This window comes from Lathamus discolor, chromosome 16 (genome assembly GCF_037157495.1).
Source record: "Lathamus discolor isolate bLatDis1 chromosome 16, bLatDis1.hap1, whole genome shotgun sequence".
NCBI lineage: Eukaryota > Metazoa > Chordata > Aves > Psittaciformes > Psittacidae > Lathamus > Lathamus discolor.
The window spans coordinates 6223970-6251595 of record NC_088899.1 but is presented as its reverse complement, the minus strand read 5'-3'; the positions used below and the strand labels follow the sequence as shown (position 1 = coordinate 6251595).

The window sequence follows — 27626 nt, the reverse complement described above, 5'->3', positions numbered from 1 at the left end:
ATACTTGGAAGTAGAAACACAATATGAGGGTTTGAGATTAGTTTAACATGCCCCAAAACACAATACCTTATGCACAAAACCAGAAAGAACGCTTTAGAATGAAATATTAATGCTATGACCTTAGCATGAAAGTACAACAAAATAGTTGCCACATTTGCTGATATATAAGAAACATAGCAGTAGCAATAGATGAATAACTTCTTATGAGCAGGTAGTCTTAAATTTATCAATTGCTAGCCTTTGCCCTTCAGTTTTTTCCTGTCTTTGGAGAGGCAAAGTGTTTCTTTTGGGAGGGGTGGGAAGGGGGGCATGTATGCCTGTTCGTATGTCTTACAAGCAGGTTCATAGAATCACAGAATGGTTTGGGTTGGAAGGGACCTTAAAGGTCATCTAGTTCCAATCCGCTTCCTTAGGGTAACACCTTCTACTACACCAGGTTGCTCCAAGCCGTGTCCAACCTGCCCTTGAGCACTTACTTTTACTCTTCAGGAAATTACAGTAATACAAATTCTAGTGATTTGGTTTAAGTTGACATAGGGTTTTCAGAGCAAGAGAAAAATCCACATGTAGTCTGGATTCAGTCCAAAGCATCTTTACCTCTGAACTGGTTTAGGCCAGAGAGACAGGATGTTCCACAGAGCAAAAAACCATGTGATTAAAGAGCATGAACAAACACAGAGTATATTATTAACAAAACATCAGACTGCATTTCATGTTGGGTTTTCTGGCTGGTGACCCAGGGAGTTGACTCAAAAAGTTAACAGGCAAAGGTCCGGTCTCTTCTAACATAACTAATAATCACAAAAGACTCCCTGAAGCTGTTCACAGTGGTACAAATACACCACAGTGAGACTCTGTGCTAAGGAATGTGTGCTGAGAGAATGTTACAGCATCTGCTGTGGAGGGGTTTTATCTTGATTCGCCATTCTGTACGTGTCTAGCAATTAGGCTCCCTATTACCTCCAGGCTCCTCATGCTGTCGACAGCATCTTTCATTTCTCCCTGTATTCTGACTCACAGGTCTGTCAGTGCCATTCTGTCTGTCCCACCTTGTGGCTCCTTCCATTTTCAGGATGTGGCTGATACCTCCACATCCTGATCAGCAGCTGTCTAGGCCATGATCTGTATGGGTAAACTATGAATCACTCTGCTTTGTGGCGAGGATGCATGTAGTTGAGGCATGAGGTGAAGTGTATACGGTGGTTGGAGACTTGTGGAGTACTGGACGCAGCTGACAAGAAATATTGGTCATAAGAGGAAGTAGCTTTGGTTGGTCTCGTGCATGGAAGAGAATTGGAGAAAATGAACCTTTTTGTGTCTCGATAGCATTGGGAGACTGCTCCTGGGAATTTGCATGCCTTTGACGCCAGAAGACATGATGAGATCTGTGAATCGTCACCATGCAAAAGCTTCTTCAGGAAATTCAATCAAAAAGTGTTCGAACAGCTGTGTCCCTTCCTGTCCGTGTGTGTCCCTTTTCCTAGGAGGCTCTACTGCTCTCCTCCTCTGTTAGCAGAGGGCTGAGGTGCCAGTGAAGATGTGAGAATCCTGGTGTCTTGCAAAAACTGCTTCCTGCTCTGTGGGCAATGTGTGGGGATCCCTGGAATTCGGCATTTACTGAAGGTTCCTTTGTTACAAATGGATTTACATATTCTGGGATTTCCTTTTAAGGGCTTCAAAAATGCCATCAGTTTTGCCATTTGTGTTCAACTCGTTTAGCTGTAGTTTAACTCCTCCTTAGTGTTGCGGGCTCATCATATTTAACATGCGTTTTAGCCAGGAGGGAACAGAGCGTTTGGTGCTGTGGAAGCAGTGGGTGTCCATCCCCGACAGGAAACGCGTTTCTGTTGAAGATGACAGCTTTTCCTGGACTGCCCACAGCATCACTCAGGAACATGTCTCCTCCCTCACAGAGATGCCAGCTGCCTTCCCTTCCTGTCCCGTTCCTGCTGTTAGTCAGCAGATACACTCCACTCCTCCGGATCCAAAGCAGAAGTTGTTTTCGCTAACGCTTCCTCTTCCTCGCTCTTTGTTAACAAACTCTCCTTTGTTATTGCTGAACCTGAGGTTTCCCGAGGCACCGGGCACGGGGCTGCTCCGAGCGCAGAGGGAGGTGCTGTGGAGCAGCACGTACCGGAGCTGCCAGGGGAGGCCCTGGGGCGCTGCCCGGAGCCGGGGGCGCAGCGTGAGTCAGAGCCCGCGGAACCGGGCGGGCCGGGGCGGCAGCGCCCTCGGCCTGCGCCACTCCCCGCAGCGGGCGCACGGCTGCCGGCTGGGGAGCGCTCCGGCTCGCCAGCCCGTTCCAAAAGCGAACATCTGCATTTCATCAGCATCTTGCATTTTCTCTCTCAGAAATGGCATTCAGTTGCAGGTAATTGGTAGTGCTTCGGTTTCCTGTGGCTTTTCACCTATTCATTTGTGTTGGGTCAGCTCAGCTGCTTTATAAACATGGAAATGTGCTTGAAATCTGATGAGCTGGCAACACAAAAGAAAGCCTACAGTGCAATTAGATCTCCAACGCCAGAACTGGTGGGCTTCCTAGCAAGCTCCAGTTCAGGTTTGTATGTAATGATGAGATTAAAACAGCGCTTCTTTCACACTCGGTTGGAGAAATCATTCCTAGGTACTGCAAACAGTTAAAGCACCACATTATTCGCTGCTTGTGGTCTTCAAAAAAGACAAATCTGTAGGAATCCTGTAGCACTTGAGAGGAAAGAGTGGTACCAATGAAGTCAGATGGCCTAGAAACTGTTTCATGTGTCCTTGGAATGAAAAGACACTGAAGTTTCGCAACAAAATGGCAAACAGGGTAGTACTGTGACCTGTTTTCTAACCCAGGGACAAGATTAAATTTGAACTGGTGATGGGTATCAGAATATTTGCCTAAGCAAACACGGTAAAAGTTATGTTAAGCCTTTTGGAATGTTCACCCACTTCTGCATGATTTGCATGATAAAATCTCAAAGAATGGAATAGAAACACTTTTCATATGTAAAGTACCAATTATCAGGTTCTTCCAGATGGTTCTATCTTCATACTGAAATATTCTGCAGATTTTTTTCTCTTAAGTTAGGTGGAGTAATAAGGCAAATTTACCATCTCAAATGCAGTTTTCTGATTGTGTCCCAAATACATTAAGCTATGATTGTGTTTCCTTAATCCAAAAGTTTTGAAATTAAAATTGCTTCTACGTGGGGTTCTGTCACTGTTGATGTCACAGCGTTTTGTTTACTAGCAGAGAAATTGTTCAAAGGCCATACATTACAGGCTTTTGTCTCTTCGTCTGTCCTTGCAAGATCCCCCAAGTTCTTTATAACTCTTAAGAATACTTCTGTTTTTTTGTAAACACTTTTCCAAGGGGCAGACTTAGAGGTATTTTAGCTATTTCCTGGCTATTGTCTCCAAATACTTGAGAGATTATTTTGTCCAGTACCATACTGCACTAGCACTGAACCTTTTTATAGCCCAGCATCCTCCCAGCTCCGTGCTCATCCATGAACAAAACTCTGCCACCTTTGACATAGGTGCTCTGTGGAGCATCTTTGACCCAATGCAGAACCCTGTGCAGTTCTTACTAAGGTATTCAGTGAAATCGTTGGTGCCTGAGGCTTCCTCAGCAGCTGAGCAGTGTGGTGAGGGTGTGATGGGTGGTCTGCCAGGTCATGGCAGCTGCTTGCTTTTGGAATGCCCTCCTTCCGCAAAAAGGGAGTTCCTTCTCCCACTGTTGGACTGGTAGTGAGCTCTTAGTCCTGGATTATCCTGTTTATCCTTCTAGAGATCAGCTTTCTCTCTGACCTATGGAGCTTACTTATTTTTCCATGACTTGCAGAAACTTTGTGTCAGCAATCAGATCTTCAGACATCGTGTAGGGCTCTAGGGTGCTATTTAAATATCAGTCTGAGTTGTTGGGTTTAAGCTATGATATGATATGCATTGTCTTGCAGTCCAGAGCAGAAATAACCAGGAGAAGTATCTACCTTTTCTGTATTACTGTTGGCAGATGTTACCCTATGACTGCAATAATAGACAATCTGATTATTACAGATGTTTTAGATTTGCTTGTATCCTAATGTGTTTAAACACTTATGATTGTCTTTGCTGGAAGGTGGGTTTTGGTTTTGGGTTTATTTCCCCTTCCTCACTGCCTCTTATTTCCATTATCTCTTTCCCAAGCTGGTTATGTATCATGTATAGTTGCTGTTATTTTTAGCTCCTTTCTGGCTTCCATTAATCTTGAATTTTCAAGACTGTCCATACCACATTTGGGCCAAGTGTTTTCTAATGAAATCCCCTCTTTTGAACTGCCCTGATATATGGGATTCAACCAAGAAAAGTTGTATTTTAAATAGAATTTCTAATTGCCAGAGATGCACCTTTTCCTGCCACAAGTAGAGCTGGCAGCCCAAGGTTTGGCTACAAACCTACTTTGTTTCTTGTTTTTCAGGTCAAAGTAGCATCCAGTCAGACTTTGCATGGCATGAGGCAGAAACAGGATTTTCTAGCATGGTGAGTACTTGCAGAATCAACAGGCTGATGATTTCTAATGACCAAGAATTCAGGAGACACTGTATCCTAAATAAAAGCAAAAGGGGGTCAGTAATCATTGACCAGATTTTGTTTCACCTCTGTTTTATTGGTGGCTTCAGGGGGGAATTTAGGAAAGGAGCATGACTTAATGTGAGTGCTCGTGATGATCACAAGGAACACTACCATGGGGAAGTTCATAAATGGAGTTGTGAAGGAACTGTTTAAAATTCTAATATAGGTAAGGATTTAAAGAGGGCATTCATGAGAGAACCTTAAATAGAGATCATGCAGCAAAAGATGCTTTTTCCTTTAGCACTCACTGTCTTTCACTTCAGTTGGAAACTCTTTTTTGTCACTTTGCTAGATGTAGAAGACTTTTCAAGCCTCCTATGTCTTTTTCTGCTTCCACAGCTGTACATAGATCAGAAGTGTCTCCTCTACCAGTTTTTAGTTTGCTGCTTTTCCAGGCCATTTGCATTGAATAGTTCTAGGCAAATCTAGGAAAGACCTTGCAAGGTCACAGATTTCCTCTATTTCATCTTCTTGGCCCAGGGCAGGATCTAATAAACCTAGCCTGCTTTCAAGCATCCCAGCAGATGATCTTAAAAGCCTCCAGTGATACAGACTCTTCCTAAGCAATTAAAAATTCTTTTTAATAGATTTTTTTTTTGCGATCTGATAAATAATAAATAAATAAAATAACACAATTTAATTAATTGTACAGGGGCACTCAGGCTTTGACATGGGCAGCAGAGGGAGAGTGCTGTGAACTTGACTGTAGCTTCATTTTGAGTTCCGGTGTGACCCACCAGATGAAAGAGGGCACGATTAAGGTATGTGTAGTTTGCTGCAATAATGCCCCCCCTGCTCACCTCTTGACCTCTTGATTTGCTTTAAGGTTCTGTACCCTGAAGATTTCTCATTTATTCTGACATGTTTTTCTGCTCACTGCTCATGTTGGCTTAATGAATGAAAATGTATTTCCTGTCTCCAGTGAGGATTGTTGGTAAAACTGGTGTTACAAAAGTACAGATGGGGGAGAGACAGGAAAGGAACTAAATTAGACCCAGACAATACACAGATATGTGGTGTGCAGATTAGGGTCGTATTTCACAGCAGGGTTGCCATACAGTAGTGATGTGCCTTGGAAGGAATAATGCCCTAAAAGACACACAGAGAAAGTGTATTTACTAATATTGTTTAAGCCCCCAAGGCAGCAATGTAAGTTGGAAGCCCTTGGTTTGGATCAGCTGTTTTAGCAGCCCTTGATGTGTATCTTATTCAGGAATTCAACAGCAAATGCCTGTTATTTTGTCCAGATTCTGGGTATCTGTCCATTTGGTACTTTTTCTTTCAGTGTAGCCTGGGATCACTGTGATCCAAATATAGGAGTTTGGGAAAGCTGCTATCCAGAAAAAGCTTCAAGTCACTTTCAAGCTGTGAGGGAAAGAAGGCAAATGCCAGTACACGTGCAGAGGATGGGATGAGTGAGTCAGGTTTTCTGGTCATGGACTGGATCAGTGGTGGTGAATTTATGGGTTGGCAGAGGCAGGCACCCTGGTGCAGGGTGCAGGGCAAGAACCATTTAGAACTGAACTGTGTCTCTCACATTTATTTAGGGCCAGGCCGTTCCTACACAGCAGGCAGTCTGTTAAGTTAGAAATACAGATTTCTCTGGTAGCCACATGTTCTTTTGATTTCTTTGAATGCTATGATACAGCTAGTTTCTTTACAACTAGTGATCTAGGTGCCGGAAGTACACTCAAAAGTTGCTTGTGCAGCAGAAGTAATTACTTTCTCATTAAGTCTAAACAATTAGTTATAAAGTCCATCAAGCTGTACCTACCTACAGGCCATGTTCATTGTGACTGAACCCCTCTGTGCTATGGTCTGTTCATGCAGAAGTGTCACATCCACAGGCCCACTCTGCCCCAGGATGATCAGCAAGTGCCACTTTAATGGCATCTTTTCCACTTCCTTCTTGGCAAAACGAAAGCAATAGTATAATATTCAGTGATGCAGCAGATGTTTCCTTATCAATGAGGAGATTATCCTGTTAGCTAAATTAGGCATATTATAGAATTTCACAATTACAAAAAGAAATACCTGAGCAGAGTTTGAATCAGCTAAGAAAGTTTTGGGACTAAACCATGTAGTGGATCCTATGATCCTATATCCTATGATGCTGACTTTTGACCAGAGTTTTATGGTCTTTTATGTGTCTGATTCCTGTTCTGTCCCTAAAAGACTAGTGCAAGGAGCAGATCAGGAGAAAAAATACATTTGGGTGATGCTTTTGATTTGCTATAGAGGCATCATTTACCTTTGCATTGCTTGCTTGCCTCCTGTCTTCTGATTTACTGTGACCTGCAAGGGAACATTCTTCTACCACAGCCAAGACATTCAGGTGGAGCTAATTGAGCAATTAAATTATCAGGTGATGGAAGTAAAAATCTCATCCACAGTGGAGGGATTTAGCAATCAGACTCCTTTTAGTTTATGACTTACTGTTATGTAATGTGTGTGTTGCTACATAGATGCACACTACGCAAAACAAAGGTAAGCAGCTCTTCTGATGTGCGCTTTGGTTGACGTGGGGGTCACAACTCCTGTCAACTGACCACAGAAGAAGAGGACATTTGGGTTTTATGAGAATAAACTGTGAATGTGGACAGTCCATGTAATGAAAGTTCCCTTCCCAATTCCTCATTTCTTGGAAGCCTCCTGCCAGGAGTTGTAGCTCTGGCTGAGCTAAAAAACACATGAAAACCCCTTTGTTTCAAGTCAGGTGCGTTTCACCTCTAAGTATCCATGAAGGAGTGTGCAAAGCTGGGGAGTGTCTCAAGTCCTGGTGGGTTTAGACAGAATTGCAAAGGGAAGCAGATTCCATTTTGGTGAAGAACAACAAACAGGACAGTGATCTGGCTGAAGACCATTTGGTGTGGCATGTATTTTCTGAGAGCATCCTGGAGATGTGACTTCTGTCTATGCCAGTGGTCCAATGGCAATTCTGGGAATGTATGTAATGTATGTAATAAAAGCACATCAGAATTCTAGCTCCCTCTTCCTGTACAGAACTACTACTACACAAATTGTTGTTTTGGCTGCAAGATCAGTGATGATAAAAAACACACCTGTCCACAGCAATGCTGTTGTTACTGAACAGGTAGAGGACAGGGCATTAGAAATGCTGTTGCAATACAGGGAAACCTGAAACCTAGAATGGAGGCTGAAAAGGATGCAGCTTGATCATGGGAACAAACTTACACAGTGAAGTTAGACCAGGGTGTAATGGATAAAATGCTGCTGTTTGGCTGTATCTGCTTTGCTCCCATGCAGGAGTTATGTGTGTTGGTTTGATCACATAATCCCAAACTGTATTAGAACAGAGGAGTGGAGAGGGAGAGGGAGTGTCTCTTTTGGCTTGGTGGAAAGGTGTGATTTTAAATTAAAGGGACATTGCAAAAGGTCATGAACGTTGACACTGCAGGTTAAAATAGGCTGTTTCCTTACTTTTTATTGGCAGTATGAAGGTTTTAAAGGAGTGTACATCTTTCTGCCCTATTGACATTTTCAAGGGAAGGTAATCAAGCGGATGTCCAGACTCACTGTGGTCCAGTATTCCTTAAATCTAAGGGAGAGATTAGCCCTGGTCATCAGTTTTGTTGGGAAGAATGTATAGTATGCATGAAGTTCCTAGGATCAATATTATAATAAGACTATGTGGTCCCGTATTGGTGATCTGGATGTCCAGGTTTTGTTGTTACTATTATCCATGGAAAGTAAAGGGCAGGGCCTGTCTGAGGTTCATGGACTAAATTGGGTGGCAGGAGAATATGGTCTATTTGAATGAACTGATTTGAGGTTATCATGTCCTTCTCTCTGACTTAAGAAGGAGGGGTTTTTTGACTTTGCAAGAGATGGTAAATTGACTTAGTGTGGAGTGGATGTGATTTAGCTCTCTCTACTGTCTTTGGGAAGAGATGGGTTAGTGCAAAACTCCCTTACAGCTGTGAAGGACCATTAGTCTGAGCTCTCATATAGCAAAACCACCTTCCACCCATATTCTCTCTTCCTTCAGTGATCTCCATTTGACTAATGCATGTGTTCCACAGGACCATGCATGCCTACTGCTTCCTTTGGTACTTTATTGCGATTGTTGATCTCTTCTGACTGTGAAAAACATGTATTTTACTTGTAATTTGAATTTGCTTGACTTTAGCTTGAAGCCCTTGGTTGGACCAGCTGCTTTAGAAGCCTTTGCTCTGTGTCTTATTCAGGAATTCAACAGCTATAATTCTTTAATTAGATTATTGCAAAATGTTTTCCAACCTGTAAATAATTTCTGCTATTCTTCACCCCGAGGTTTTCAACACTATCTTTCAATTGTGGACCCCAGAGCTAGATTCAGGCTCCAGTGTCATTTTCATCTGTATCAGACCTAGAAGGAGAAATACTCCCTGCTGCTTTAGGTATTCCAGGGCTGTGCTCAGACCTCTGTGTGGCTCAGCCTCAGCAGACAGGAACCAAGTACTCATTTTCTGATTCCTACATGTTTGGTCTTCAGACCTAAAGCTGACCTAGAAGTTGCACTAAACTTTTGTATAGAATCAAACCCATGGATTCTTGGCAAGCTCTGCTAGTCCTACACCTGAAGAGCTGATAATATTACTGAGAAAGTGACTGCATACTTGCAGAAATCACTTCTCATGGGAGAAAAAAGAAAGTAGAGAAGTTAGACTAACAGCAAGTCTGGTTTTATTCTACCAGGCAGGAGATAAATTGGATTACTTTGAGGCCTGACCTCCAGTTTTGTATCCAAAGGTCATGGCTGCTCTTGGAGAGATCAATTAATATGTCAGTGTATTGGGCTCAATGCAGAGATGCCATCCAGTGTACAGGGAATCTTTGCGTACTGTGTTTGCCCTAGCAGATAGTTAATCTGGGTTACTGCTTACTACCTGTTCCATTCCTCTTGCTCAAGAGCATTAGCAAATGTTTATTTGACAGAACATTCTGTTCCTCTCCCCCCCTCTTCCCTGCCTCTTTTACTTTTTTCCTCTCCTCTCCCCTAAGAAAATGCAGGCTAATCCCAGAGGAACTTCAGGCTGCAAACATCATGTTACAGGCTGGACTCTGGTCAGAGAAGTTTCTTTACTGCTGAAGGAGGAGAGTACAAAATGTCTTGAGAATGATCTGCCAAAAATGGAAAAGTCCTTTAACCAAATGGTAAGAAATCAGAAGAAAGGAGATTCTTACAGCATTTTGACTTACCTGAAAACACTCAACAAATTGAGTACCAAGGCAAATCGTCTATTTAGAAATGTAGAAGCAAAACTCAGGCTTGTGAATAGCAGCAACCAAGTATCCAGGAATAGCCCCTGTTGGAAGCAGGACTGCTATCTGATCTGGTATGACTGCCTTCCTGTTGGTTTAGTGGGAGGCTGTGTTTGGAAGGTGCCACTAAAAGATCTCCAAAGACCTACGTGTTAGTCCTGCAGGCATTGCTTTCCAGTATAACACTTGATCAGTTTTCTTCAAATGCTGGTCATACGCTGCCCTGAAACAGTAGAGCACTATACAAGTCAGGATACACAGCCCCTGCTTGTTCTAGCACTCTCTGGAAGTCTGCTTATGGCTACACTCTGGTGCTTTGAGGGTTGCTTTGGTGGTTTAGGTCCTGAAAGAGACTGCCAAACTCTGAGAGTGGCTTGGGGTGTCCTTTTACTTCATCTGTGCCCTTCCTCTGCCTCAGTGGATGCAAGAGGAAAGCAAGGCTGTCAGAGTGGCTTTGGGGCCATCCAGGAATATTAAAGCACTTGTCTGTATCTATGTACCGAGTGTCTGTACCGCACCCCAACATCTGTCTGTCTCATAAGGTAACTGATTGTTTCGGGTGGCACGTAGACATGCCTATAGTCTCTGTCTTGTTGCTAGACACTTTCAGGCAGAAAGGGGATGACAGCCCCTGCCTCTCCTGTCTGACAGGCACTCTGTATAGATGGAAGAGGCTAAATTAAAAACAGCAGAAGCAGACTTTCTGGTTTTTCTTGGTAACTGATACAAAGGAGAGAAGGGAGCAGTCTGTGCCATGCAATTAACATCGAGTGCTATTGCAACTCATTCTGTAATGCGATATAGATACAATCTCAGCAGAAAATTGAACGCTGCACTGAGTCAGAAACATAGAGCAATGCTGGATTTTGAAGAAAGTAATTAGCCCCAGGGACCTGGTGGTTTCTCATTTCCCCTGTAGTAAACACAGGGAAGTGGAGCAGTACTTCCCATAGGCTTCCAAAGTCAATTTAGACAAGGTATGGAGCCAATTAATAAACCTAAGTTTTAATGAATGCTTAGCAAGAGGCAGGTGCACCTCCAGTCTTCTTCCAGTGCCCACCATGCACCACTCAGTGCCATGCTGCTTTTCTTTCCTGAGCTTCAAGTATCTCTGTCTGGTCACTGCTGAACCAGCCCCAGCCCCTGCCAGTGCAGCACCTCTCTGGGACCCTTCACCATTTCTCCCACCAAGGGTGATGCTGTGCGACAGCCCTCACCATCACCATGCTTGCCTGCAGCCGGGTGCAGGGTGCCTCACTCAACCTCCTCTTCATCAGCGCTTTGTACAGTGGTTGCCTGGCACTTCCTTGTGCTGCCCTGCACTTGGCCTTCACAAAAGCAATGATTTGAGGTTTCCAGGCCAGGTCTCGCTAATCACTAGTTCTGCTTTCCTTCCCCAATAGAAGATCAGAAGTATACTGAATCACATCAAAAAAGAGACCTGGTAGACAAGAAAACTTTGATCTTACTACTAATAAGTCCTACTGGCTGGAAGCTGCAGCTCGTAATTATTATGAGAAACAAGGAATTAGGCTATTCAGGTAACACAGCAAGGATGACAGTAGTGTCTATTTATGCTCTATCTTTAAATGAAAGTCAAGTTCAGTTCTAAAATATACATAGCCTGTGCTTGCCCTGGGTAACCACAAGTTCCTGTATCCAGGATTCTTGCTCCTGCTTTCCTCACGTGCAGCTTGTCATCTTTCTGTGGCTTGTCAGATCCAGAAAAAAACCCTGCAGGGTCTTTGGGGCATAATCATGTCCTTGTCTCTTGTGAAATGCATAGTCCACTTGAGGCATCACAATGAAGTGCTGTACTTCAGTGGGTTTGACACACTGCTTTGTGTGTTCCTGCACCAGTATCTTGCATGGTAAATATCTTACATGTCTGCAGTTAACATTTTTGTTCAGCATTTGTCCAGAAGTGCATGATCAATGTACCTTAGCACACATGTTGCCTCAGAGGATTTTCCTCAGCCTTCTTTCATTCAGTTACTGGAAAATTGAAGATCTTACAGATCTTCTGAAATAGAATTATTTCACTGATTCTGTGTCTTAATGTGTTGGTTGCAGGAGCTGGTTAGGAAGTAACTGCAGAACTTGCCATTTGAACTCTAAAACTGCTGGTAGGACTGTAGCATTCTGAGTCCAAGTGCGTTCTCAATCTTCTGGATTCTGTTAGTGCCCTCTAGTGACTAATTCTCTGAAGTGTGCTGGATTTTCATTGGAGAGAGACGTGGAAGGGGTGGTTGTCTGCTGAGAGCAGGCTCCTGGTAAATGCCCTCGTGTTTTTTTTAGGGCAGCACAGGTTTGTCCCGCAGAAGCAAGTAGAAATGCTCATCAAGCAGTAACAAATGACTGAATGCATGCACAGTGCTACTGTGGAAACAGCATATCTCAAACTAAGCATAAGTCAAATCAAGTGCAGACCAGTAGAAGAAAAGCTACTGGGCTGTCTCTGTGCAGCACTTGAATGGTTTCAGTGAAGTGTGGCATTAGTGACATTTTCCTGAATAATAATCCTCTGAGGCTTGAGAAGGAGCCACAGCACTTTGGTTTCCATTTGATACAGCAGCTGTAGGCTGGGCTGATAGATTACTGCCATTTCTTTACTACGGTGACAGCATGCCAGGTTTTAGAAAACCAAATTGGTCCTTTCCTAAAGACTTTTCTTGTTTAAAAATCCCAAAGCAAAAAAACACCCGTTTTGCAAAGCAGTTTGAACTACAGTCCAACACTGTGTCCTGCTTCGTGTATTATTTGTCGATAGCGGGGGCATTTCTATCTTTTCCTATTATTAGAGCTCTACAGACAACATTGTAGTTGCTTGCACACTTGTCAGGGGGTATCCTGAAGATAATTCTTGGTGGATTGTTTCAGGAGCATGGCCTCACCTTTACCTGAAAACAATATGGTAGATTTGCTCTGTTCCTGGAAAGGATGGGAGCAGACACAGACTCCTTTTGTACTTTTTGTTATATCCACACAAGTACAGAGTTAGGAAGTGCAGAGGCAGTTTTCAGAATACACATACTTGTTTCTTTAAAAAATCATATTCTTGTGTAGTAGTTCACTATATGGAATTTCTCAATGAATTGGCAACTCAATTTTAATGCAAATAGATCAGTGCTGTTACCATTGCTGTTCATTCTGCAGCATAAAAATACTGTGGTTTGTTTCTGGTGCTGGTTTTGGTGGTTTTTGGAGGAGGAGGGTGTTTGCCTGTGTTTTTCCTTCTTTTAAGTAAAAATTCAAGTGCCCTTTTAGGTGTTTAATTGCATCCATTAATACAGCCAGCGTAGGAGTTTGGTGAATCCAGGTTCAGGAACTGATTTATCTGGACTATTAAAATCTTATGACAATATGCTGAGGGCCAGGTATGGAGGTGGTGTGCAAACTGGCATATATGAGACTTCTTTATGTTTTTACATTGTATTAGCCTCCCACTGGCTTCCCTGCACCTACTCAGTTGGCATGTAAGGGATGCTAGGGCGGTGTAATTTACGTGGTGAGGTCTTCTTACCATATAAGCATTAAGAACGTGTAATTGAAATGCATATCACCTTGTTTGAACTCACTTCCTTTTTTCCTTCTTACTCTATATTTGTACTGACAGTACCACAGGACATAGACTTTATTGGCATGATTGGCATTTATAGAAATACACATGTACTTCTTCAACTGATACCTGTCCTGGTTGCGGCTGGGATAGAGTTGATTTTCTTCCTAGTAGCCAGTGCAATGCTGTATTTTGGCTTTAGTCTGAGAATGTTGATTACACACCAGTGTTTTAATTGTTGCTGAATAGTGCTTACCCTGATCAAGGACTTTTCAGTGTCTCATGCTTTGCCAGTGAGGAGAGGCACAAGAAGCTGGGAGGAAGCACAGCCAGGATAGCTGACCTGAACTAGGCAAAGGGGTATTCCATACCACAGAACATCATTGAGCATATATTAATCTTTGCTGCAGGATTCATGTGGCCTTTGGGTCTGAAGCAGCAGCCCCTGAGCACAGAACAACTTTCACAGCATGTCTGTTTGGTACAGACTTTGATTCTCTCCCGAAAAGAATTAAGTCATGCTTGGAAAAAAAAGGTTGCCAGTTCCAAGTGAATCACAGGGGTTTAATGACTGAAGGACATTGCAGAGCCACTGAACTTAACTGAGAAATGTTTACCTCGACCTCAAGATGAAGAAAGAAAAAGAAATACCCAACATCACACAAACAAAACTGTTCAAGAGACAGAACAACATCCGCTCTGTTGGTAGCTTGCACAGAATTTCACTCAGCTGGAGCTAATGTTTGTCCCAGAGAAAAGGACTATAAGGGGATAGAAAAGAGGTTTCCAAGAAACGGAATGGTCCTGATCTGAGTGAGGCAAATAAGGTCTTCTGGCAAATGAAACAGCGAGCCTAACATGAGGCTGTAAACAAGCAGAGAGATGAATACGCTGTCAGAAGCTGCTGCGTGGAAAGACTTAACAAGAGAGTTCAGTGAATGAAAAACATCCTGCAGGCAGAGAAGGTAGTAGGGAACAGTGCAGATTCATAGCAGTAGGCATTGATCACCAAAACTCACTCTTTTGAATGCTGTTCAGTTAAATTAGTACAAAGTAAATTAGTATCTTTATGTTTCAACTCCAGTTTATGTAAGCTCACAGGGAAGAGGAGATTTTTGATTTCTGTTTTGTCTAAAGCCGAAAGGCTGCTGATAGATGAATGCACAGCAGGAGTTGCTTTCGTTCTCTACTTCGTTGCTAACCTAGGAAGGAGTAGAATGCCTTGTCCCACCTTCCCAAATGGACAGACTATGCTAAAACGTGCAAGTTAATCCTTGTAACTTCTAAGCAGTCAATTTTATTTAATTGAATATTGAGTAAACGTGAGTTTAATGTCTCAGAAATGTTCACAGGAAAAATCAGTGTGTATGATGACTACAATTGCCTGACAGCATTAATAATGTAACACATTCTCCCTGCCCAGGTGAAACAAAAAGTCATCCTCAATGACGAGGAATGGGGCTCTTAAGTGTTCTTGGGCTCAGTGTTTGCAGAACGCTCTTAACACATGGATGGTGGGTGGGACTGAGGCTGCTACAAAAAATTCTACAAGAGCTGAAGAACTAAGGACTCAGGCAGTGTCACAACCTCTGGAGATAAAAGTTAAGCATCCTCAGTGCTTAATGCCCCACGTCTGAAGTTTTAAAAGAATATACAGAGCAGACTGCACTACATGATGACATCTTTGTTTGCAAACCATGAGGGAATTTGAAACATGAGCACAAAATATGGCACTATAAACCAAAACTGCCAAGTCACCTTACCCAAGGAAGGGGAAAACTGTTAAGTGGAAGAGCAAGAAGTGCAGTGTCATCTACAGCATCTACCCTACGGGCCTATCGAAAAGTATCTCCGCTCTCCCTAAAAGCCTTCCTATCCCAGTCTACTTCCCCTGCAATTCCAGTGCTGGTATGGGATAAGTCTTTGGAAAAGCGGGAATGGGGACCTGCACCTGCCTGGGGCGAGCGTCGCTACAGCCGGCCCGCGCTGCCCGCCCGCGGGAGGAGCGGCTCCTAACGTCGCTCTTGGCCTCGCCTCGGCCGTGCGGTCTCTCCCGGCTGCCGGCCGCGCTCCGGTGAGCGAGGGGCGGCACCGGGGGGCGCCCGTTTCCGCCGCTCCGGCTCCGGCTGCCGCCGTGCGGGACGACGTCACTGGGGCTGGGCCGGCGGCGCGGCGCGGCGCAGTGCGGGGCCGGGCCGGGCGCCGCTGTGGTGAGGCCGCCGGGCGGGGCAGGGCCTGCGGTAGGTGCCGGTGCCGACGGGCGTGTGAGGGTCGCTCCGTGCGCGCCGAACGGGGGTCCGGGGCGGCGGCGGGGGCGGCGGCGGCGGCGACGCGTTCTCGGCTGACGGGAGCGTTCGAGAGGCGCGACCGTCGCGCCGGGCAGGTCCCGGTCAGGACCGGCCCTTCCCTGCATCGCTGATGGCTGCGGCGTGTTGGGTACCACCGCAGGAGAGCCGGGGCCGGGCTCTGCCACAGGAGAGACCTTTCCCGGCGTAGGAGGTGCCCAGGAGGAGCAGTGATGGCCGGGCCCTGCGTGCCACGCACGTTTGACTGCAGATACCAGGCAGCAGAGCCAGTGTCACCGAGGCCCTGCGGATTGGGATGCGCAGTTGTTGGTGTAACAAGCATCAGGTGCCAGAAATCACAGATGACTAGTGACGGTGTAAGCAGCCACATTACACTGCAGGAGAGGTTTCCTGCTTTGAAGCTATTGCGATCACTGCATAGATTCATCTGAGGACAGGATCAGGTCCTCTGGTGAACAGTTCCTGAACTGACACGAATGGGCAGTCAGGAATATTAGCCTCGACTCATAGTTTTAGGTTGACTTGCTGCTGGATTGCTGATCTGATACACTGTCAATAGTAGCCTTTTGTTCTAAGTAATTGTAGATCACCATGTGTATTTTTGAGCTGTTCTTCGGTTGCTAAAACATTGTCACTTACACTCTCTTTGTAATGAGACAGGAAAATAAAGGGGGATCTAGTAGGAAGTGAAACTAATAGATTAACATAGGGACATCAACACCCTGGGTGCAAATGGCAAGGTGTTCAGCTGCTGCTGAAGGAGAGTGCTAGCACAGTTGTCTTGTGTCTGTGTGCGAGGGTTGTTAGAGCATCCATCATGAATCTGATTGGGTTTTTGTTATGTTTCAGGTATCGCTCTTCTAATTTTTAACAAATTCTGATTGTGAGGGAATTACTTTGACCTGAAAGCTGATAAAAATACTCCTGCAAAGTAAGTACTCTGCTTATGAAAGACGGAGGTCATATGAAATTCTCAGTAATTCGTGAGGTCAGTGTCAAGGGTATCAGTACAGCCTGCACACACTTCTCCTTCCGGTGGCCTCTCTAAAGACTTTGTGTCTAATGAGCTTTTCCAACAAAATGCTCTTGCTGTTGGTGCCTTGTGAGGTGGGCATTGTCAAGGCCCATGTGTAGTTAGAGTTATGAATTGCTTGTTCTGCTCTCTTACGTGGTGTGCATCTTGGTCTGAAGAGGAGCAGTCTTGAGGAAACCTGTGGTACAATGTTAGCATTGTACCATTCAGTAGATGTCTTCTCACTCCCACCCTTCCTTCTTAGCCTCAGGCCCCAAATACAGTTAAAGTTGCCCCAAATACAGTTAAAGTTGCCCCAATTACAGTTGAAGTTACCCCAACTGCAGTCTTCTATGAGGTGCTTGGCATTCAGTTTTTCATTGTGCAGTGTCTCTCTTTGGATGCTTGCATGTACCTGGGGTTTGTTCTGTGTAGGGCATCATCCCACAACTGTGCTGAAGCACACTGAAGTGTGATGGTAAACATGGGTTTATGGAGTTATGCTTTTGATCACAGCAGGAGATAGGCAGTGAAGAATGGCATTGCATGGACTGAGTGCTACAGGAAGAGTGGAGCTTGAAATGTTCTGGAGGAAGTAGCAGAAAATGGAAATTTGGGAATTCTGTACAGCCAAAGTGGCAGAACAGGCAGGAGATTTTTATCCGGGGGGGGGGGGGGGGGGGGGAAGTAAGACATTTGTTTCGATTACTAGTGTGTAGCTGTGAGGGTTTTCCTGAAGAGGTGTGGGGTGATGGGGTGATGTGGAGCCATCCTTGTGCAGCAGCAGCCTTTGGTCTTAGAACAAGAGTGAGTAAAGAAAAGATTAGATTTCACTTATGAGCTATTTCTATTTCTGGCAATGAGAGGCAGGACATTACGTGTGGTCCATTAATTCAGCAGATCTGTTGGGATCTGTCCTGCTATTTGGAGCATTTGGCTGGTTTACCTGCCACATTATGCACACTTTGGCTACTGGAGCGATTCTGACGAGACCCAAGGAGGCTGTTCAGCACTTGAATGGCACTAATCTGTGAGCAGGGAATAGTCATGCAGAGAGTGGGTGGTGGGGTATGTATCTTCTCAGGAATTACTTTGAAACTTCAATTCCTGCGTTGAAATGGTATCAGCTTCTGGTTCCAAGCCCATTTCTCATCAGCTGACTTCATCCAAGTGTTCTGCTTATGTAGTCTGAACTTTGAAACCACATTCTTTGGGTGCTCCAGTAAAGTCTTGCGGAAATGGAACCCACAAGAAGCAGAGGATCAGACCCTGTCCTTGCAACATAGTGTCTCTGCTGAATTCAGGAATGTGAATAGGAAGAAAAACTCAGTCATTGCAAAAACAGTTTTGCATTGAGCCTTGGTCTCAGCACAGGCAGCAGGAATGGTAGGATCAGTACCGGAAGGTGATTTCACATTGCAGCAGGGGTCTGGATCTGCAGCCAAGCCACAGCTTTGCTTTGTTGTCAACTTAGACTGAGGTCATGATTCATCTTAATTTAGCTTGAGTGAGTTGCAGATAAATGTAAGCCCATTGCTGTTGTGGGAACTCCTGGGAAGTGTGACATGAGTGACTGCTAATGATGTTAAATATTTCATGTGATGGTAGGCAATGCCCAGGTAACCAAGATAGATAGGCTCTCTGGTGTTTCATTTGTCCAAAGGCAGAGGAGATGTGCCCATAAAACATATATGCCTTGTGTTGAGATGGAGAGAAAAGGTTGTAACTAATACGAAGGCTTCACTCAGCATGTGAAACGTTGAGAAATGGCTTGAACTTCAGTAAATGGAATTAAGCGAAGTTTTTCTTACTCAATCATATTATTCTGAGCTATTTTTCTTCCAGACACTTACCTGTGATGATTCCACCATCTACAACAACCCCTGTCAGTGATGCTGCACTCTTGCCAAATGTGGCTTCTCAGGAAATCTGGAGGTCACAAGTTCCAGGCTATTCTGGATCGGTCACACGGCACATAAGTCATCGGGCCAACAACTTCAAGAGACATCCAAAGAGGAGAAAACACATTCGCCCTTCGCCACCACCACCACCAAATACTCCATGTCCTATTGATCTGATTGACTTTGGGGATCTTCAGCCTCAGAGGTCTTTCCTAGAACTCCTCTTTAATGGGTGCATTCTCTTTGGGCTTGAGTTCAGCTATGCCATAGAAACAGCCTATGTTACCCCTGTGCTGCTTCAGATGGGGCTTCCAGACCAACTGTATGGAATGGTGTGGTTCATCAGCCCTATATTAGGTAACTTTTCACTATTTTTTCCCTCTTGTTTTTTTTCTACTACACAAGGTATATGTTCTTGTTTTCTCTACCTCAGTTGTTCATACAGTATATTCTGTGTGCTCTCAAGGTTAAGAAGCACTAGCCATAATTTTAGACAGCCAAATGGAGAATAATTCTTGCTGTGTCTTGCCTGAAATGGCCTGGTGTGATCAAAAGGTCAGTTCTTCTAATGGCTTTATGAACCTCTTAGATTTTGTGCCAGGGTAAGCTTTGTTTGCTCTGTTCCTATATTTAAAAAGGAGCAAAAGAGGATCAATGTATCCATTCATGTCTCTAGGGAAAAAAGCATACACAGACAGTTCCCTGGGATGTGTGAAAAAAGCACAGTGGTATTGCCTTCTCATGTTTAACTTTTTAAAGCAAAGCCTTCTGATAATGAAAGGTCATCAGCCACTATTGTTACAGGCCTTAGCACACAGGCAGGGGTGGAAGCAGATCTATTACTATGGGAAGAACCATAGGATGGGCTGTTACTGCTTGGAAACTTCATTCTGCCTGTTCCCATACTGTGCAATGTGCTTCAGAAGGAGTAGATAGACTTCTACTCGCAGGCTAGCCCAGGGTAATGCATGTACCTTTCCGACTTGCCTGTTTGCTTCCTGCTGTCTTCCAAGTTAATTCTTAATTTCCCATCTAGGATGGGGTAGGTGAAATAGTGTGTAAGGAACTGCCATGGCAATGAGCAGTGGCACATTATGTTATTCAGTCCTTGGCCTGGACAGTGACAGGCAGTATGCTGTTTGTGCATCTGGGTGACTGCTACTGACTGGGGATATTGCTATGCCATGGTGTCCTGCCTTTACCTGCCTTTTAAGCTACTTAGTTTAACTCCCCTGTGAAACAGGCTCGTAGAAAAATGCTACTTATCCGTGATTCCTTTTTACTAGGATTCTTGCTACAGCCTTTGCTGGGAGCCTGGAGCGACAGATGCACATCAAGATTCGGGAGGAGACGACCTTTCATTCTGGTCTTAGCAATAGGTGCGTCTTTTAGAAGCGATGGGCATAACACTTGGAATGTAGAACCATCTCCCTTCTGTGACATCCCGTGTGGCACTAGGCTGAACAAAATGTCTTCAAAATGTTGGATATTGTGGGTCTGAAGTTGGGGAGTGGCACCAAGGTGATGCTTTGGCAGCTGGAGATCCACACATAAAACCTTGTCTTGTCAGGGTCTGAAGAGGTGATGTTTTGGGGGTCAGGGATGTTTTTCTGTAATCAAAACCAACTCCAGACATTTGTTAAGTCTGAACAGTGGAAAAGGGTTATGTATATCCTATAAGCCATGCTCATTTCCCAGTCTGTGATGGTCTGAACAAGGGCATTTGTGCTTGCTACAAGGCTGTGTAGGTAGCGTAATGCTTTTAGAGCATGGAGCAGTGCAGGTTTCTTTACTTACAAGCAGTCGATTGATTTTTATTTGGTTTTGTTCCCAGGAGCATTGCTTGGGCTCTCACTTATGCTTAATGGCAAAGATATAGGAAGCACCTTGTCTGACACTGCGAATAACCACAAATGGGGTATCATTCTTACGGTCTGTGGTGTTGTCCTCATGGACTTCAGCGCAGATTCAGCAGACAATCCCAGTCATGCCTACATGATGGATGTATGCAGCCCAGTGGATCAAGATAGGGGCCTCAACATCCACGCTTTGTTAGCAGGTATGCTTTCTTGGTGCTTCCTGGGTGACGTGAGATCTAAGTAAACAAGCCCTCTGCAAGAAAGCAGAGTGTAAATCACTGGTCTTTTCCTGTATAAGCCTAATAACCAAATACCTGGAGAGGTGACACTAATTAACTTTGAAAGCAAACTCATGCTTACTATAAAAGGCTTTTGTAACTACCAAAAGTCAAACAAGACACAGTCTTGGGTTGTTCATCTGAAGGTCCCTCAGCATCATTTGTAACACCTATGGAAACAAAATCCCTTGAGGGAAGAAGTTCAGCTTCCTGCAGGTGTGGAAAATACCTTTTTTAGTCACTCTGTTGGAGGGGAAAGCACATACTGGGCACTGCAGTCCCTCACTGCTGTTGTCTTCAATTGCTGTACTGTTCTAGGCTAGTTTTCGTCACTGTCAGTAGACTGTTACACACTTGAATGTGATCATAAGAAAGAAAGGATAGTGTCATAGGCCTTTCTCCATCTTAATGGAGTGAGAGTGGTATCCAGTGCCCTCAGAACGTCTATGTTCATTGATAGTAAATGCAGTGGCAGTTTTGTACACTGTCAACATGTTGAATAATGAGCTTGCTGCACTTCTGAAGTGATTCAGTCTGTCTTGGACACAGTTAGATCTGTGTTCCGCTAACTGAGTGAGGAAAATGGATTTTCACTTACTTTCAGGAAAACAGTCTTAGCTGACTGGTTGCAGAGCCTTGCCACGAGGCTGATGGACACTTCTGTTTTACGGACTGAAATAGCTGAAGGTAAAGTGGTTTGTTATGGCAAAGAAAGAACTATAGCTTTTAATTATTTGTACCATCACTTTTACAGCACTGACCTTCTCCCTCTTTCTGTACTATGTTCGTACATCAGACTGTCCTTGTGGCATGGATAACTGTGTTTATTACTGTATTTGAATTGAAAAAGGGCTTGAGTAGTAAACCAGAACTAGCACATTGGATTCTACTCACAAATCATAGACAAATAGTGCTGTTACTGACTTCCAGGACTGGCTAGGGAAGATAATCTTGGCTCTGTTTTTCCACCAGGTCTTGGAGGTGGCTTTGGTTATGTTGTTGGAGGAATACACTGGGATAAAACCAGTTTTGGAAAAGCTGTGGGAGGGCAACTTCGTGTCATCTATGTCTTCACCTCAGTTACACTGACTGTCACTACTGTACTGACTCTAATTAGCATTCCAGAAAGACCCTTAAGGTCCTTTGTCAGGAAGAAAAAGGTGATGAAGAGTCCAAGTCTTCCTCTCCCTCCTTCTCCACCTTTCTTCTTTGAGGAGGGTGTAAATGAAAACTTTGCTTCTCATAACTCAGCTCACTTACATGCAAGTTTTACGAGTCCCGTTTCCCCCCTGAGCCCACTCACACCCAAATATGGCAGTTTTATCAGCAGAGACAATTCCTTGACAGGAATTAATGAGTTTGCATCATCATTTGGGACTTCAAATATTGACAGTGTGCTTATAGACTGTTTTACAGGCGGGCACAATAGTTACGTAGCACTTCCAGCTAGCCTGCCCAGACAGCCTGTCAGTGTCAGCTTTCCTCGAGTGCCTGATGGCTGTTACCAAGGACAAAACGGAGTTTTGGAGCAAGGGGAGAGCAGCATAACACAAGGGCCTGACGGCGAGGTGCTGAGGGTGGGCTCACTGGATACGATAAAGCCACGGTCATCAGGGATCCTGAAAAGGCCTCAGACCTTGGCCATTCCAGATATCGTAACAGGACACTGTCCAGAAAATAGCAGAAGAAGAAACGTAACCTTCAGCCAACAGGTAAGGGCGGAAAATCAATGATATGACCATGTAAACCTGAGCATTCCTTTAATTTCTTCTATAGTTTTAAGTGTGTGATGCACAAATTCATCATTTCAGACTGCTCATGACAGTTTGCTCATGAAAGTCATGGGAGCAGCATACCTGCTATGACCTTATTGGTAAAAGAGGGGGTAGGATGTGAATTATGACTGGCAGTCTGTCAGCTGCCTTTGTTAAGACAGCAGAAATGGGAGCATTCTTCTCTCACTGGGCCATGTGTGAAAGTTAGGTTGGTATATTTAGCCCTGGTTCATCACCCAGGGAGCTGCCACACAAGAGCAGAAAAAGACACATTTTTATTGAGCCTGTATCTTCCCTTTTCACAGAAATACCTGCAAGATAGGGCCAGGGATAGGATTCTCCCATGAGCTTCTCCTTATGGCAGTCATGCTATCTGATTCCAGCAGGGAGGTGAGGTTTCCCTTGCCCAGGCATAAGACTGATCTTACCTCCCACTGTTGGTGATAACTTGGAATGTCTGAGACTTCTGTATGCTGGCCCATTTTTTTATGATCCGGGATGAGGTAAACTGTTGGGTTTGGGGTTGGGTTTTTTTTTTGGGGGGGGGGGCGGTATGGGGTTTTGTTTTGTTTGTTGCTGTTATTGTCCTTAGACCAAGTTTGTGAGAGCAGACTTCCTTAGGGCCAGGATTTTACATACTGTGCGCATAGAGATTCGGCATCAAGGTTAGCAAGCAGTGTGTTTCAGTTGAAACCAGCCTCTTCTTCCTTGATGTCTCCAAAACTTCAGGAGCCAAATTCACCTGCTGTGGGTACAGCCTTCCCTATGCTAGCATCTGGAAGTGGTTGCCAAATACCCTTGAGAAATGAAGAGTACTGTTTGGAGTATACTGAATGCTGTAGTACAGTGCTGCCATTTAACACTTGTTCCATGACTGAATTTACAGTTTCTAGACTGCTCTTATTCTCCTCAATACACTGTTCTTAATCTCTTAAGTCAGCGTACTGCAGTAGCAAAGCTTAACTTTCAGATGATCAGATAGGTGTGTAACATTGCATAAGTTTGCTCAAAGGATGTCTGTGTTTCTCTTACTGTGTGTGTTGACCTGGGAGTTCTTATTGGTGCAGGTTGCTAATATCTTGCTGAATGGTGTAAAATATGAGAGCGAGCTGAATGGATCAAGCGAGACCACTGAGCAACCACTCTCCATGAAACTCCTTTGTTCCACCATCTGCCAGATGCCCAAGGCTCTCCGCAATCTCTGCATCAACCACTTCCTAGGTATGCAGAAAGTGCTGTCTTGCTTTCACTGTGAAGTACTCTACCTCGGGTGAATGCTTTTACATGTTTTATCTATGGCTGCTAACTTGAGAGGACATGATTTGTTCCATATACACTCCCCAGTAAGGTACTTTCTGGTATTCAGTTTCTTAGAACACTGAGAAAGATAAAAACCCAAACAACAAACCAGTATAGCCTACATTCCTATATTTACTTGCTTTTTAAAACCACTCTGAAGCTGGCACTACCAAGCAGAAAGATGAGAGTAGTTGTATTTCCCTGCTTACACTTCCCTCCCTTTGACAGCATGTGTATAGCGGTCCTAGGACAGGCTGTGAGGGGGTGCAGGAGTGCTCAGAACCATTGTTACCTTTACTTTTGCCAGTGTGTGACTGATGCTTACGAAAGGCTTGCAAGCAGTCCAGTTTACATGAAATTGAGCTAAAGGTAACAGGTAGTTAATGCGCATTGACTGTGAAAGGAATCAAGATACTGCCTGCGTCAGGGGATGTGATGCTTGTTTGTGAGTAGGAGGTTTTTAACTCTGTCAGAGGTGCTCTAGACACTGCAACCATGACATAAGAAGCACTCCTTCCAGTTCTATGTGGGAGGACAACAGCAACCTGAAATGACTGCACGATGAGCCACTCTGTGAAGCTGAGCGTTGTCCTGTCAAAACCTGAAGGCAGCTCAGGCTGCTGTCATCTATTTTTCTGTCTTGCTAAACCAGTATTCTGTGGCTTACAGTCAGCCTCTAGGATTCTGCTTAGGAATTCAAGCGATAAACTGTGGTCTTTAAAATCCTGATTGTCTTTGACAAACACTGTAGCATAATGCATAGGGAGCGACAGTCTCAGATAGATGTGGCTGAACTTTATGTAATACACATGTTGAACAACCTGTCTTCAGTTGTGATTTGTAGTATAGCTAATAGCATCCATGTGAGCTAGCAAGGGGAAACAGATACTCTGCAATCCTAATAGGTGACTTTCTGGCTTCTTTCAGGATGGCTTTCGTTTGAGGGGATGTTACTCTTCTACACTGACTTCATGGGAGAAGTAGTGTTTCAAGGGAATCCAAAAGCGCCTCACAACTCAGATGAGTATCAGAAGTACAACGCTGGGGTCACCATGGGCTGCTGGGGAATGTGCATCTATGCATTCAGTGCTGCTTTCTATTCAGGTACTTGGTAAAGCTATCTTAGCCACTGCTATGAGAAGGATGCACCCACTCCTTAAATGGTGTTTGTGCAACAAGTAGTCTTGCATTTCTGTTGCACATAGGCTGTGTGCAACTCACATGGCATGAGTGCTGAAGCAGACTGTTCTTGTTCACTGTATATCTCAGCTAGTTAGCTTGTCCTGCTAAGCAGATGCAGTCAGCAGTCCGGTGAAAACACATCTCTGTTAGTGTATAGTTCCTTTCACAAGTGGCATTTTAAATGTACATTGAATCCAGAAATACATGCAGCCACCATAGGCACAGTTCTGGCACAGCAGCATTCAGTGCCCATGTGCCCCTGGCAGAGTACCCCGTGTCATGCACCACCCGAGTACCTTGTTGTGTGTGTAGTGCATCTGCCTGCTCTGCCTCTGGGAGGAATTCCCATTTACTCCTCTGGCTTCAGCTCTGCCTTGTCCTCCACACAGATAGGGCAGCAGGGCTGCATCATGGCAGTGGGATTTGGAAGGAGTCCTTGGTGCTTATGTTTAAGCCACCAGTTACTCAGATTTAATGGCTGCTGCTGAGACATGGCAACCTAACAGGTAGTGCCCAAAGGTGCACCCTTTGGGTCCAATGACGGGCTAGTGGCAGGGAGGGCTGCAGTTCACCCCAGATGCCATGCCATTGTCTTGCAGCCGCGCTGGAGAAGCTGGAGGAGCGGTTCAGCACACGGACACTGTACTTTGTGGCATATTTGTCCTTCGGGCTCGGCACAGGTCTGGCCACACTCTCCAGGAATGTCTATGTGGTGCTGTCACTATGCGCTACCTACGGCATCCTCTTCGCCACGCTCTGCACGCTGCCCTACTCCCTGCTGTGCGACTACTACCAGAGCCATGAGGTGAGCCCTGGGCCAGGGAGGGAAGAGGGGCTCCCACAGCACCACCAGCCCCCTTATAGTGTGTCCCTCACAGTTTGTAGGCTCACAGGCGGAGGGCACACGGCGTGGGATGGGTGTTGACATCTCCCTGCTGAGCTGCCAGTACTTCCTGGCGCAGATCCTCGTGGCCCTGGCCATGGGACCACTGACAGCAGCTGTGGGCAGTGCCAGCGGTGCCATGTATTTCGCCAGCCTGATGTCCTTCCTAGGCTGTCTCTTCTCCTCCCTCTGTGTCACCTATGAGCTGCCACCCACCGAGGAGCTGCCTCCCACGGAAGAGCAGCGCCCGCTCTTGCCCCACGCGCGGAACGAATAAATGGGAGAAGCCGCCACAGCCTCTGCTGCCTCTTTGTGTCACCCTCAGCCTCCCCACCACAGCGTGTTAGGCTCTTGTGCCCCCAGGCCGGCAGCAGTGGGCCTGGCAAACAGCGAGAAGGTCTGAGCTGCTTTGCCAAGCTTTCCTGTGCTCGCGGGAGGGCGAAGGGCAAGTCGGCAGCACGTGGCACTGCTCATCCTTCCCCTGAGGTGGCAAAAGCCTATCTGTGCCCCCATTCCCTCCACCTGTGCCATGGTGCCCTCATTCCCAAGGGGACAAGTGGTGGTGTCCAGCCTGAGGGAGGGGATCTGGAAGTCTGGTGCATGGGCAGGGTGGCCATGATTTCTCAGGTGGCAGCAAGCTGCAGGGCTGCACGCGCCACTGAGGGCACCACCATGGGCAGAAGGTGATGGGCAGGAGGTGCCATTACGTGGCCAGGCAGAGTGGCCCTGTCCTCGATCACTGTGGCCTTGAGGAGCAGTGGGGCCAGCCTGCAGGTCCTGGCCTCTGCCTGCAGTAGGCCTGGCTCTGGAAGATGCTTTTCAAAGCTTTGGAAAGTCTTGAGGGTGACTGGTCCTGCTCGTGTGGTGTGAGCACTCTGCCAAGCACCATGTGCTCCTGAGTGTGCAAAGCTTGCACCAGCCGAACTGTTCCAGGAAGCTGCTGTGGGGTGAAACTGCAGCAGCCCAGCTCCCAAACCCTGCTCTGCGAGTTCTGGCTCTGGTTCATGGTGATGGTTGCATATTTCCTTCCACATTAGACTCTAACTAAGACTACAAGGGCTTATGATGAGTTAGCAAGAGGATGGGCAGTTGTCTGTAACCCAGCTTTGGGGAGAAGAGGTTTTGCATCAGTTTCCCTTGGGTAGAAGCTTACTCTCAAAGTTAAGTTGGTAATTTAAGAAAAAAACATTTTTGTGAAACCCTGCAGAACATCACCTTTGTGTTTTCGTACAGTTGTACCTTGAGACATTCTGAAATCTGCATGGGGATCAGTGACCAAGTACTTGTCAGCTGGAGCTGCATCTTTGGTATCTCACTGAAACTACTAAAATGGTTTGGGGTTCCATTTTGGGTTCTGTGAAAATGCTTACTCTGATTTTGGAAGGTGGTGAATGTGTGAGCTCTCCTACTGGTTAAGCCCAGGAGTCTTTTGAGAGCAAAGGCAAAAATGGAAATAAAGTCAAAACTATTTTTAGGGTCCCTGTTAGCCTGCCTCTCTATTCGGGTAGGCAGCCAAAGTTTACCAAGCCTCATGGGCATTTTGATACTGTGTGTGCTGTGCATGGCATCCCTGTAGAGGTTGTTTTAGGTCCAGAAGAGGGATTTCTCTGGAGGACCTCTTTTTTGGAATGAGTTCTACTTGACTTTTTACCGAAGTTGATTCTGATGCTTTGTCTGCAATGAAACAACTTGTACAATCCGTAGCTGT

At 45.2% G+C, this 27626-nt stretch overlaps 2 protein-coding genes across 7 annotated transcripts; both read left to right on the top strand.

Annotated features, from left to right (window-relative positions):
- The first annotated feature begins 1427 nt into the window (after positions 1-1427).
- On the top strand, positions 1428-14891 carry LOC136022921 (uncharacterized). The gene is made up of 4 exons (XM_065696839.1): positions 1428-2371; positions 4445-4506; positions 5252-5360; positions 14847-14891. Exons 1-4 carry the CDS (start codon positions 1766-1768, stop codon positions 14889-14891), a joined length of 822 nt encoding a protein of 273 aa, XP_065552911.1. The 5' UTR covers positions 1428-1765.
- Positions 5273-26209, top strand: SLC45A1 (solute carrier family 45 member 1). Of its 6 annotated transcripts, none has more exons than XM_065696446.1 (10): positions 9604-9756; positions 16579-16660; positions 18587-18999; positions 19929-20021; positions 20477-20701; positions 21752-22491; positions 23622-23775; positions 24781-24957; positions 25635-25840; positions 25914-26209. In XM_065696446.1, the coding sequence occupies exons 3-10, from the start codon at positions 18600-18602 to the stop codon at positions 26193-26195; spliced, it is 2277 nt and encodes a 758-aa protein (XP_065552518.1). In that variant the 5' UTR covers positions 9604-9756; positions 16579-16660; positions 18587-18599; the 3' UTR covers positions 26196-26209. The 6 variants fall into 6 exon arrangements, with proteins under 6 accessions (XP_065552519.1, XP_065552518.1, XP_065552520.1 ...); XM_065696445.1 differs by lacking the exon at positions 9604-9756 and adding an exon at positions 15570-15663; XM_065696449.1 differs by lacking the exon at positions 9604-9756 and adding an exon at positions 15570-15663 and having other exon boundaries at positions 25900-26001.
- The last annotated feature ends 1417 nt before the right edge of the window (positions 26210-27626 follow it).